Consider the following 14,268-nt stretch of genomic DNA (forward strand, 5'->3'; position numbering starts at 1 on the left):
AATCTCACAATTTTGCGAAAAAAGATTCTCATTTCTAAACTACTTGAACTATGTGGATCTTTCTTTCGCTGGACAAGCATCCCAATAGTATCTATGATTTCATGTAAGTCTCATTCTCTGAAATGTTATACCTATTTAAAAAATCGCAGTGTTTGGTGGTACCCCTGTTTGGTGGTGCCCCAGTTTCCCCTATGGGAGACAAAAAAATGATTTTAAAACCGTCCCAATTCAATGGTGCCCCACTTCCTCCTAACTAAACTAATTAATAAAGTTTTTTAAGCAATAAATATCTGCTTCTTCTTCTTCTCTTCTTTAAAGTTTTTGTAGGGGCCGGACGTCTTTTGACATCCACACAGCCCAATAAATATCTGCAATCCGCAAAATTAAACATTGCTTATTAGTAAGTTGTACGAGTACTCGTATGCGTCATGTATATTTATAGTGTGCTATAAAAGGTGCATTGGCCACCGGGCAATTATTTTTATAGCACTTCAGTGTCATCGCCATAGAAGCAAAAATAAAAGTCCAAGTGAAGTTGCAAAATTGTTTTGTTCTTATTTTGTTGTTTTAAATGTGAGAACCGTGATTGAAACTATTGTGATAGCATCCAAAAAAGTTTGAAGATTATGGCGGTGGCGAGAAAACTTACATCAAAGATCTGTAAGTGTCCCCCGGGGAGGCAGCTGCTGTAAAAGTTTTTTGTATGTGGAGATTTGTGTCTCACGGAAGACACCTTTCTCGCAAGATATTTTCTCAAAGCACAAGGTTATGTTTGACAATTTTGTCGTGAAGTGCCCCCGCATGTAAAAAAACGATGAAAATGCCCAATCGATGACGTCCTCCTGTGTATTTACATTTTCCCAAGTGTTAATTGAGTATGTGGTGTGTATTTGCAGATGAGATACAGGCCCACTCACAGAAGGTGACGTGCTTGGATGTTGGACAGACTGGACGTGTTTTGGTGACTGGTGGCCAAGATCGTAATGTTAATCTCTGGGCATTTGGAAATGAGAAATGCTTCATGGTAATTTGATCATTGTTTTCCCTCGATAAACTCTCTTCCTCACTGTATTTGTGATGGAAACTTTCCCCCAAATTCAAATGGCGTGTTACCTGTGATTCTTTCACAGTCGCAGCTACTGTGATGCTGCGATTGAGTTAACCATCTCTGATCGAGCTCAGATTCACAGAGAATTTGTTTCGAGCATTTCCGAAATGTGTAAAAATTACTAATTATCGAGTCTACAAAAAAAAAACTGAGGCACATTTCGCTTTTTTCGCGAACTTTACTTGAAGTTTTAGAAAAATTCGTTTTCATGGCTACGGTATAGGCAAGACTGGGGCAAAAAGTAACAAAACGGATATTTGATTTTTTTACAAGCTACCCTAGCGCCCCAGAAATTTCTAATTAGTGCAGTTTTATAGGAAATTTACTGCTCTACAACTTTGTGAAAGTCATTTTCCTCTATTTTGTAAGGAAATACATTTATCGAGCCCTTTTCTACAAGGTAATTTTGTGACCATTCTCAAAAATGCTAATTTGATTTGCTTTATTATACGAGCTTTCGTAAGTTTAAAAAAAAAGCTATATGACAAATTTTCATAGGAAATTTATTCCTCTACACCTTTTTAAAACACAGTTTTTCAAGCTATTTAAAAAAAAACACAAGAGACTGCTAATCGTTTGACCAATGCAAACAAAAAGCGTCGAGATGCGGAAATGACGTTTCTTCTCACCGTGAGACATTAGAAATTGCTTCGGTTTTTGCTACTTTTTGCGCCATACATTTTGTTACTTTTTACCCCAAGTGGTCGTTTTTAATTAAAAAATTTCTTGAGAAAAGAATCTTTGTAAAATTCTAAAATAGATAGTGGTTTCGTATTCAAAGAATTCAAATCATTTAGGAAATACTTACCAGTGCATCAATTTTGGAAAATAAGTAGGTCAAAATTGATATCTGTTGTAAGGAAAACATTTCAAAAATAGGGCTAAAATTTTCAATATTTCTTTTATTTTCTGAATTCCTTGTTCGAATTCTAAGAAACTTACGACTTTGAAGAAGGTATATGGAGGCCATCTATGGAAAAAATTTTAAGTCTTTTATCTCGGAAGATATTGAATTTTCAAATTTTCAATTTGTGACTTTTTACCCCAGTCTCTGCTACCTTTTTTATGTCTCTGGCACATCTTTTAGATCAGGAAAATTTCAGAAAATTAAGATTCATATTCCTTTCTTTCAATATGTCTATTTCATTCTCTTACACTCCAAATTCGATTGAACTAAATTGAATTTGGTGTGATGTTTAAAAGAAGAAGAAGAAGAAGAGGTCGAAAGACTGGGAGAGACTTATGCAAAAGGATTGAGAAAAGGTCGTGAATTTTGATTTTTTGAAATTTTCCTGATGTAAAAGGTGTGCTGAAGCCATTACATTAGGAAAAATTCGTCAAATCAAATTTCACTTTCTTTTCTTTCTCAAACATTTTGCATATGTTTTCTTTGTCCGGCACATCTTTTAGATCAGGAAAATTTTATAAAGTAAAAATTCACTTTCTTCCTCGAAAGATTTACATAAGTCTATTACACTCTTTCGGTGACAAAATTGTAAACTGAACTAAATTGAATTTGGTGTGATGTTCAGAAGAAGAAGAAGAGTGCGAAAGAGTGGGACAGTCTTACACAAATAATTTGAGATGGAAAAGAATATGAATTTCAATTTCTTGAAATTTTCCATATCTAAAAGACGCGCCGGAGCTACTAGCACTCAAAATCGGATTGATCTAAATGGGATTTGTTGTAAGTAGGGTAATGCCATAGACACACTTACGACTTAAGCCGAGAGATGACTTAGTGGAAAATGATGGAAATGTGGTTTAACCATTATTTCTAATATAATTACGCTAAGCCGTCTCTCGGGTAATCCTCAGGTCTGTCGAGGCCCTAAGTGCAATGGAAGAGCCTCGCCTCGGGGGAACCGCCTTAATGATCACGGTAGGCCCTACGCCATCCTATTAGGCTTTACCCCCTCTTCCACTTTTTATTGAAATGGAAGCTGCAAAGGGGGCTTTAAGATTACGTGATATCGGGTTTGTGGGCACAAAAGGGGAGTGTTGTAGGACACTGTTTGGCCTTAAAAAGGATATCTGGAAAGAACCCTTTTCTAGATATGCCTAGTGATTCTACATCTCCAGAATGTTTCGCAGAGATCCCGAATTGTACTCTACTTTTAAATACAGGAAACTCCTTTAACTTTCATGCACTGTCTTCAGTAGTAAATGAAGATGACATCAAAATCTTCACGGACGGGTCAGTGCAGGGACAGAAATCTGGAGGAGGTTTATTTAGACTGGATACAGGTTATGAGGTACATTTTTCCATGGGAAGCTTTACGACAGTTTTCTTGGCAGAAATCGGAGCAATTCTGATTGTCTATTTTTTGTTTTACATAATCTTTCCTCGAATACCTTGAAACTTTGCAAGTTTAAAAAGGTTCATGAAGGCTATCAATAATAAAAATTTTCAAGCCTCAGTCTTTTTTATTTTAGAAAATAGTGAATATTGAAATTTTCGTTTTGACAAATTTTGCCCCAGTCTCTCCTATTTGGTATTTTTGAAGAAAAACTATGAAAAATTTATCTAATTTGCAGCAAAAATAACTGGGGACCACAGAACCAAGTTTTAGCAATTTCAAAGTCCCATTAATTAAATTAGGGCCATTCTTATAAAATATTGAAGTGTATTTGACATTTCAAAGTTGCATGTTTTGAACTGTTCTCACTAGTTTTTTAACATTATATATGTTGGAAAGTCACTTGCTTTAACTAATATGAATATTACTTTTACACGAAAAACTTAAGAAATTATCTAAAAACTAAGAAAATGTGGGAGAATCCCGCATGCAAACAACCGAGAATTGAAAACTCGCAAATAACGCAAAACCGCATCAGCAGGTTGTCATACACGCTCACTTCCCTATCAATATTCAGGGTGGAAATAATTAAATTTAGTTCAGTCCAATTTTGAGCACTAAAGAGTGGGATAGACTTATGCAAATCTTTCGAGAATGAAAGGAATTCGAATTTTGATTTCATGAAATTTTATGGCTCCGGGACACCTTTTAGATCAGGAAAATTTCATAAAATCGAAATTCACATCCCATTCATTCATAAAAGTTTAGCATATGTCTATCCTGCTCTTTTGCACTCTTCTTCTTCTTCTTTTGAGCATCATACCAAATTAAATTTAGTTCAGTCTAAATTCGAACCCGAAAGAGTGGGATATACTTATGCAAATCTTTTGGGAAAGAAAGGGACGCGAATTTAGCTTTCATGAAATTCTACCGATCTAAAAGGTGTGCCGAAGGCATTACCGATCGAAATCGAAAATGTGTGCTGAAGGCGCTGAAGGCATATTGTTGGGGACCAAGTCCCCTGGGTCAAACAAATCAAGAGATAGTGGACTGTATTTATTTTTATTAACTCAATCACGCGTGGCGGACTGCAAGGACTTGATTAATTTGGCGGTGACTGAATGGCTGAATATTACGAATGTGTTAACTCTTTCCGGACCGATGCATATGCTGCAAGCCAATTTCACAATTTTTAATCAAAAATATCTAAGCTCAGGAATTAATTGAAGTCCTACAAAAAATATCTCACATTTGGACATACTTAGAGTTTATAATCATCCACAAGAATCGGATTTTTATCAGTTCTGAATAATTAAAAAACATTGTTTTTGATAGAAGTTGCATATGCTTCTTTGGGTACTACAGTCCCAAAAGAGACGAAAGAGTTAATACAAATGTGTGTGCATGTATGTGTTGATGGTTCCTAAAATATAACCTACATTTCAATTCACTTTCTTAAACAAGATAATTCAATTCTTACTTTAACACAAACGGCCTCCGTTTGCTTCCATCAACCTCAAGCTATTTTCACGAGTTTACAACCTGCAATTTAATAATTTTCATACTATCGCCATATTGAATTTCTTTCAATCGTCTATCAAACCTACCAAGTTATAAAACTCTTTATCCTGACTCAGGACCTAGCTTGATCGTCTCCCAAGGAGTTCAGCCAAACCTATACAATAAATACTACTAAATTACATAGGTTTTAACATGAGAAAATATCCTAACTTACGCAAATTCCTTTCCCAAAAGAATTGCACAACTGCACGTCACGCCACGCTTTTCACAAAAAGACTGACAAATGTGCCGGAAGGCCTTACATAAAAAACCTTCAAATTTTTCCGCCAGTTGGCGGTCGCGTTTCCAACACATATCAAACTAAATTTACAGTGAAAGAATCACAGGAGCAATAGGCTCAACCAAACTTATCCATCTGTGGCTTTTTCTGTTTTTCCCCAAGTCACTGGATGGTCACAACTGTGCGGTAGACTGTGTCAGATTTGCATACAACGATGATGTAGTTTATTCAGCAGATGAAATTGGGATTATCAAACGATGGGATCTCAATATTGGTGGTAATTCCACCAGTTTCCATGGGCACATGAAGGGTGTCCGGACGCTGGATTTCCATCCGTTTGGTGAGTACATTGTGTCCGGGAGCAATGATACGACAATCCGACTGTGGGACGTACGCAATGGGAGTTGCATTAAGAAGTACAGGGGACATATAGCTAATGTCAATTCTGTGAGATTCTCACCGGATGGCTCATGGATTGCCTCAGCTGGGACAGAGGGATCGGTAATTATCTGGGATATACGGATGAGTAAGGAGATAATTGACTTTCAGGAACATGCTTCCTCAGTCACATGTATCCAATTCCATCCGTTTGAATTTCTCCTGGCAGCTGGGAGAAATGATGGAACAGTTGATCTCTATGATCTGGAGAGTAAGAAGATGATCTCACGCACAAGCACAGCTTCACCTAGTAATTTAGCTGGGCACAGTGTAAAGTGTGTTACATTCAGTGAAAATGGGGAATGTTTGTTTGTTGGTTCAACAGCTGGGATCTCGGTAATTGGGTGGGAACCGGACAGGGAATTTGATCATATTGAGTCTACATGGAGTTTCTTGGGGGATATGAAGGTGATCAATCAGCAATTGATTTGTGGTTCATATGAAAATACCAATGTGACAATTCATGCAATGTCACTGGATCTCATAAGACCCTTCTATAATCCCTCAAATACGGCCTTTAGTCACAATCAGAGTTCCCGGAAGAGTTTCAATCGGGGACAGGGAAAGATGCGTTTGTCTATTGGGAAGGAAGATAAACCGGCGATAACTGTACCAACAGTGACTGAGGAGGGTGGGATGTCTTCGCCCAATTTGAGTATTGAAATGATTGAGGAAGATGATGTTTTTGATAAGTATCTCGTGCCCAAGTGTTCAGAACCACCAGCAATTACGTATACAACCCTCTCGTCCAGTCCCAGTTCCAATTTCCAATTTACCAATTACCAATTGGATCGTGATGATTCTGATGTTTACAATTTGAATAAGAACATTGAGGAATTCTCAACTAGCGATCATGACAAATACTCAGATCCTGAAAAGGAAGATTTCCCAGTCAATAATGCCCAACCACCGGATTATGCACCCAAAATGTCCCATACTACCATTGTCAGTCGAAGTACGGTTGTGGCCAAATCACGACCGGAACGACGAGGTGGCGGTGGCAGTGGCGGTAGCACCAATGCCCAGTCCAATGTCACAAATATCAAACACAATCTCCAGAAGAAGATCATCAATTCGATGAGTGTGACGAATTTGAGTGAAATTGCCGAACCACTCAATAATACCACCACCTATGTCGTTCAGCCACGGACAATGTCAAGGGGAGGCTCTCCAGTGCGCAGCAATAGTCAGTCGAATAAACTCAGGCGCAATGACTACCATCAGGCTCAGATAAATAAGGAGAACAATCTGAGAAATCGCAATGCCACTCAGGTGCAGATCTTTGTGAAACCCATGAGGTCAAAATCGACGTTGGACATGAAGAGTCAACAGCATTCGGGTAATCACAATATTCACCAACGGCCACCGCAGAAGATTATGAACTACGGACAACCGGAGGGGGCCAATGAGGGCTACGAGATGAAGATGCTGACCAGTAGTCATGACACAGTCTATCAGGAACTCTGCAACAGACATGCCAGTCTTAAGCTAGTGAAGGAATGCGTCAAGGGACAGGATATCCATACGGCTTTGAGGCAGAGTGTCCGACTGAAAGATCATGCGGTTCTAGTGGATCTTCTTGGCGCCATTCTTGAGAAATCGTAAGTCACCTTGTTTTATCTACTAAATGCACTCTTGAAGATAATGTGAGAAAATTCGTTTACCTTTTCGCGGCTTAGTAAGTGATAGTAGTAGATCTTTCGAATTAAAGATCCTTGGGTGTTCGTCGAAAATCATTTCACCCAAAAATAAGGGACCTTGATTTTTCTTCCAAGGTTTTTGAACTTTGGTAGAGGTTTTCCGTAATTGATTGATTAATTGACCTATTTGAATGTTTTCAATACTTCTTCCTTAATTAATCATAGTTCTTACAGGATTAATATTAGAAAAATGGAAGAAGTATTCAAATTCAAGATATTCATCAGTTTTTAGTGAATCTACTGAAGAAGAAGACCCTTATCAACAAAAAAAGTTTAAATTTTAAACGATAATCATTGGAAATCCCGTCCTGCTTCTTCCTGTCTTATCCTGTCCTGTTATGCCTCGTCCCGTCCCGTTTCGTCTCGTCCCGACCCATCTCGTCTCGTTTCGTCCTGTATTGTCTTGCCCTGTTCTGTTCTGTTTCCCGGTCCCATCTCGTAGCGCCTCGTCGCGCCTCGTCTCGTCCATCTCGTCTCGTCTCTTCTCATCTCGGCTCGTCTCGTCTCAGCTCGGCTCGTCTCGTCTCAACTCGGCTCGTCTCGTGCCGTCCCGTCCCATCCCGTCTCGTTTCGTCCTGTATTGTCTTGCCGTGTTCTGTTCTGTTTTGCCCGGCCTCGTCTCGTCGCGCCTCGTCTCGTCGGTCTCGTCTCGTCGCGCCTCGTCTCGTCGGTCTCGTCTCGTCTTATCTCGGCTCGTTTTATCTCGGCTCGTCTCGTCTCAGCTCGTCGCGTCTCGTCCCGTTCCATCCCATCCCGTCTCGTCTCCTGTCGTCTCGTCTCGTCTTGTGCTGTCCCGTCCCATCCCGTCTCGTTTCGTCCTTAATTGTCTTGTCCTGTTCTGTACTGTTTTACCCGGTCCCATCTCATCGCGCCTCGTCTCGTCCGTCTCGTCCGTCTCGTCTCGTCTCGTCTCCTGTCGTCTCGTCTCGTCTCCTGTCGTCTCGTCTCGTCTCCTGTCGTCTCGTCTCGTCTCCTGTCGTCTCGTCTCGACTCCTGTCGTCTCGTCTCGTCTCGTCTCGTCTTGTCTCGTCTCGTCTCCTGTCGTCTCGTCTCGTCTCGTCTCCTGTCGTCTCGTCTCGTCTCGTCTCCTGTCGTCTCGTCTCGTCTCGTCTCCTGTCGTCTCGTCTCGTCTCGTCTCCTGTCGTCTCGTCTCCTGTCGTCTCGTCTCGTCTCCTGTCGTCTCGTCTCGTCTCGTCTCGTCTCGTCTCGTCTTGTCTTGTCTCGTCTCGTCTCGTCTCCTGTCGTCTCGTCTCGTCTCGTCTCGTCTCGTCTCGTCTCGTCTCGTCTCGTCTCGTCTCGTCTCGTCTCCTGTCGTCTCGTCTCCTGTCGTCTCGTCTCGTCTCATGCTGTCCCGTCCCATCCCATCTCGTTTCGTCCTGTATTGTCTTGTCCTGTTCTGTTCTGTTCTGTATTACCCGGTCCCATCTCGTCGCGCCTCGTCTCGTCCGTCTCGTCGCGCCTCGTCTCGTACGTCTCGTCGCTCCTCGTCTCGTACGTCTCGTCGCGCCTCGTCTCGTATGTCTCGTAAGTAAGCCTTAATCAAAGATAACTTCACCGGAGCACATTTTCTAATTTAGTTTATGAAGCGATTTCAATGAATTCCACTGTATCCTGACCCTTACTATATCCAAATGGGCCGGACTCTATCTCTAATGTTTATTAACCGTTTTCAATGAACTTTTTTCCTTTGGTTGGCCTTCCTCATTCAGACAATTTCAAATAGAAAATGACCAGTGATAAGTCCAGATAAGCTTATGGTAGCTGATATTTTTTAATGGGAACCTTGGAGTGTTCGCGACTTGTAAAGAATCGTTATGAGCAAACTGTTCTTGGCGGCGAAAACGGATAAAACTGGCTCGACGCATTTCTTTATGGTTCCAGCACACTTTTTAGATCAAGATAATTTCATGAAATCAAAATTCACTATCCCTTTCATCCTCAAACGTTTCGCATATGTTTGTCTTGCTCTTTCGCTCTCAAAATTAGATTGAACTAAACTGAATTTGGTGTGATGCTTAAAAGAAGAAAAAGAGTGCGAAAAACTGGGATGGTCTTATGCAAAGAGTTTGGGAATGAACGGACCTGTAGATCAATTTTGAACATCTTTTTGGTAAGATCGGTAAGATGTAAGATAATTTTCGTTAAAAATGTAAATGTATGTGTGAATACAGTGACAGGAAAAAGTACATTTCGTTAACTACGTGTGGCGCTGGTGGTTCGCGCACATTCGCAAATCGCAACCTGAATTTTTACACATACAGTCAAACAATTTCTGTGTACGTGTATAAAGATATATCTTTTTCTTACCAAAAAAAATGTTCAGAATTGACCTACTGAATTTCGATTTTATGAAATTTTCCTGGTCTAAAAGGTGAGCCGGAGCTATAACCTTCAAAATTTAGCTCAAAATCGAATATTAAAGTTATTTCGTGTTGCAAGCAATCCGAGGTCTCCCGTAAAGAATCTCAGCTAAGTTTTTTCAGAACAATCTGTCCTTCCGGTGAGCGTCGGAATTTGTTGACCAAATTCTATGAATCAAACACACAATTTTACCAGAGCTTTCGACACTTATCGTGTCTTCCTCAGTGGTTATTGGTTGGTCTTTTCTTTAGGATTTTGCACAGCGAACGGACTGTTCGCTGTGCAAAAAAGGAAGAAGAAAATTAGCTCCTAACCAAATTCAAAACTGATGCATAAGAAAATAGAGGAATTAGTGGCAAAAATCCTAAAGAAAAAACCAACCAATAACCACTGAGGAAGACACGATAAGCGTCGAAAGCTCTGGTAAAATTGTGTGTTTGATTCATAGGATTTGATCAACAAATTCCGACGCTCATCGGAAAGACAGATTGTCCTGAAAAACCTAGCTCAGTTAGGCGCGCTTTAGACTTAAGACTTAGTCATCTGGTTTAACTCCCCTAATTCCTAACCAGGCAGGATTTTTTAGAAAATTGTTGTTTAGGATTGGATTATAAGGGCAAATAATTCATTAGATTTTGAAAACTCAATAAAATTGCTTGTTATTTAGATTTTTGAGACCTTCGGGAACTAGGCTAAACCTCCAGTCTGAAGCCGGCATTACACCACCGACGGCTATCCCTATAGACAACAAGTAAAGAATCTCAGCTACCATAAGCCTATCCGGGCTTTTGATTTGATTTAACGGGATTTATGATCATTTTTTTTCGATTTTTTACTCAGATCAAATATATTTCCCTTGGATAATTTACTGTTTTTAGTGAATCCGATTCTGAACGAAATTTACCGAGCTCATTCCTGACTTATACGAAGGAAAGCAAATTCGCCATTTTGAATTTTTCAAAATCAAAATTAAAATAGTCTACTAGAGGGCTTAACTGTCAATCGATTTGTTCATAATTGGTTTCAAGTGAAAGGTCTTGGAATTCTAATTATGATTGCATCAATTTTAACTTGTGATAAATCAGTAAGGTGTACCGATAATTAAATTTTTATTAGAGTTTGAGCACTTTGTGGATTTTCCTTTGCCATTTGTTTTATTTGCCGATCGTTAAAGTTACTCACGATCAGTCAATGAATTTATGGGAGGTATTCATAAAGTCATTCACAACAAAAATCAAGGCAATTAATTACGTTTTCTGACTATAAATGACACAGCAAATTAATTTATTGTGTTGACAATTTCAATTTGAATTTCTCAACTGATACTTTCTTTGACATAAAGAAATTGAAAGAAAAAAAGAGTAATAAAGTCTTTAACGTATGTTTTGTTTTTGTCGTTCTTTTTTTTCTCGAATAAACAGAGCCTCATGGACATTGGACATGTGTGTTATATTGTTGCCTGAATTGTACGAAATGCTGCAGAGTGATCGTAAATTGTGAGTAAAATTTTTCTTTCAGCAATGACCTTCGAGAAATCGTTTTGTGTTTTTTTTTAAATCTTTTTATCACTTTTTATGTTGGTGATATAAAAACTAAATGGCGTTAATTTTTTTATTGTCAATTGGGCGTATTTAGCCACTGCACGAGAGCATGTGACACTCTTCGGGTGATTCTCACAAATTTTCTGCCCCTCATCAAAGCCAATGCAGATCCGTGGGCAGCGAGATCACTTGGAGTGGACATTAGTAGTGAGGAGAGGTGGCAAAAGTGCAATGAATGCCGCAAGTGGCTCCTCATGATTCGCACATTGCCGGAGAATAAAGTGGTTGGAGCCACTTTGACGCCACTGCAGAACTTGATTGTCGACATATAAAATGAACTTTCAGTCTGTTAGACAAAGAAAACCTAAAGACTTATTGTCTGTACTTGCTCATTGAGACATTAACACTGTTTTGAAGAAAAAAAAAAAGAAAATCTTGCTATCTAATAGGAACACGATATAACAAAATTAATAAGTTTATAAATAATTTATTAATCTCAGTTGAAAATCCATTTGAAAAAAAAATGATGATTGCATGTTTGCAGACATTGCGATCTCAATTCTTTTTTTCTTTAATGGGAAAATTTCTACTGAAAAAAAATTTTTGCCTCTATAAAATTCAATTTCTCAATCTCTCTAGAGAGTTCTTTTCTCAACTTCAATAAAAAAAAAATAACAACATTCTACTTGAAGAAAAAAAAAATGGAACGAATGAGTTAAAATACAGAGAAAGAATTTAGAATAAAAATTCACGTGTTATACTAATTGAAATAAATTAAGTGCTTAACACAGGACTACAAGAAGGTGATAATTTATCTATTTAATAGTAGAAAATAACACAAGTAATAATTTTTAGAAGCATATAATAAAATAATTATGAAGAAAACCCCAAATCACTAATTTATAAAATTAATAAAAATTCAATGCCACTGATTTACATTTTCGCGTGATGGTGAATGAGTATGAGAAAATATTACTATTACAAAGGAAATTAAAAGAAAAAAGTCAAATAAAAATAACGAAGAAAAGACATTAAAAGACGCTCACAATGTGCATAAGTCCCAAAAAAAAGAAAGTGCTTTTTTGTTAAAGATGGAGAAAGAATGATGGTGTTTCGATAAAGAGTGCCTTCTTAAAAGGTTAGTTTAGTATTAATAGGAATATAAATGATTGTGAGACAACATTAAAAGAAATAGTTTTATGACATATCCATTTTATTTCCTTCTAATTTGTGTGTTTGCTGAAGTGAAGGATGAAAAAAAGAGAAATGGAAAAAAATGAAGAGATTTAAATAAAGAATTTTTACAATGCACTTCCACCAAAATCCCCCAAAATATAACAACGATATTTTTTCACACTCAACGTAAATCTGAGAAATAATAAAAGACTAATGCATTAGCAATGTAAATAAGATACATAAAAATTAATAAAACACATTTTTTACAATCGTAAATGTTTTTGTTTTATCAAATGACGCAATTTTTATGATCTGCAGTGTTTTTACTCTTTGATGCAGTTATTGATGGAATTCAGAAGATCAGTATTCATTTTCTTTAATTTCTTTAAGCATTTAATCTAAAAACCAGTGATAAGCCTATAGATCAGCTTATTGTAGATGAGATTCTTAACGTGAGCAAACGTGAGAACTTGAATAAAATTTCCGAAATAATTGCAAATTTTGATTTTAAACCAAAATACAGTAGACTCTCTCAAATTTGGGCAATTGACACCAAAATGTGACCTGAATTAGAGAGAAATTCGGGCGACAAACTTTTGGAAATGTAACGATTTTTTATTCATCTGCATATTGAGTTTACATACTCATATTTATTGTAAATTTCATGAAAATCCTTTAATAATGCAAAATCACATCAAAACTAAGACAAAGCATGGCAAATTTGAGCATATTTGCTTCATTTCCCGTCAAATCATTGCTCTACGTGCCGATTTTACTCGGAGGTTTTTTGAATTGTAACGGTATATTCCAGTATATTCAGAGAAAATCTGTAGATTTTCGGCAGAATTTCTGCCTAAAAATCTCCATATTGTCCATAACTTCACAAAAATATTGTTGATTTATGAAGAAACTGTAGAAGTTATAAAGAAAGTGGTATGCTCTGCTTAACAAGCATTACCGATTAAACATTTTAGATAACTAAAAAGATGCGAGCAAAAATACTAATTTCTTTAAAATCGCCCATGGAATGGTACAAAAACACGAAATTTAGGTCGACACTCTGGTTAAAGTTTTTACTTCACTATTCTCTACTTAGGGTAAATTAAGCTAATTCAAAACCTGCTCCATATGGAAATTTTTCGCTACTCCAAATGGAAACGTCACTGTTTTCATGATAAAAACAGTGCTAAATTATTATATTTATATATTTTCTATAGGGGAGGGTGGGGCAGTTTCAATTTTTGCATATTCTTCTTATCTCTTTGAAAGGAATGGGATAAAACCTTTATGTTATTGAAGAGATAACTGAGACCCATGTTCATACAAATAATTAATTTCGTGACGCTTCTCGTTTGAATTCTGTAATTGATTTTATAAAACTGCATCAAAATGAAACTTTTTGTAATGTTTTATTTTCAACAATTTCTGAACTATTGCACTTATCTATCGAAATAACATAATTGTATTAAATTACCAGCGGTTTTATGATTATTATAAGGCATTTAGCGTTGAATGAATTTTAAGACGGTTCTGACAATTTTGATTTCAGTTCCGAAAGTACGTGAGGGGCAGTTTCATGCAAGCACTCAGAGAAGTTTCCAGTGTCTAACAATTTACTTTTTCAATCCAAATTTACTTAAAATGATCATTGAAAACGTTTTGTAGCTGTTTTTGTCGAAAAAGTTCGGAATTATGGAAAGTATTACTTCCTAAAAGTTCATTAAAAAATTTTAATAAAAAAAACTTTCACTGTTTTTTAGGTGCTTGAAAATGATGAATTTAATTGTTATAATATCTTTTCAGAATGTTTTCAGCAAGATATTGTAAATTTTTTTTAGTATTT

At 37.4% G+C, this 14,268-nt stretch overlaps 1 protein-coding gene across 2 annotated transcripts; it reads left to right on the forward strand.

Annotated features, from left to right (window-relative positions):
* The first annotated feature begins 473 nt into the window (after positions 1 to 473).
* Positions 474 to 12,701, forward strand: LOC129807234 (katanin p80 WD40 repeat-containing subunit B1). Of its 2 annotated transcripts, XM_055856370.1 has the most exons (5): positions 474 to 660; positions 897 to 1,024; positions 5,372 to 7,248; positions 11,130 to 11,204; positions 11,344 to 12,701. In XM_055856370.1, exons 1-5 carry the CDS (start codon positions 627 to 629, stop codon positions 11,579 to 11,581), a joined length of 2,352 nt encoding a protein of 783 aa, XP_055712345.1. In that variant the 5' UTR covers positions 474 to 626; the 3' UTR covers positions 11,582 to 12,701. The 2 variants fall into 2 exon arrangements, with proteins under 2 accessions (XP_055712345.1, XP_055712346.1); XM_055856371.1 differs by lacking the exon at positions 11,130 to 11,204.
* The last annotated feature ends 1,567 nt before the right edge of the window (positions 12,702 to 14,268 follow it).

Source organism: Phlebotomus papatasi, chromosome 3 (assembly GCF_024763615.1).
Source record: "Phlebotomus papatasi isolate M1 chromosome 3, Ppap_2.1, whole genome shotgun sequence".
Taxonomy (NCBI): Eukaryota; Metazoa; Arthropoda; class Insecta; order Diptera; family Psychodidae; genus Phlebotomus; species Phlebotomus papatasi.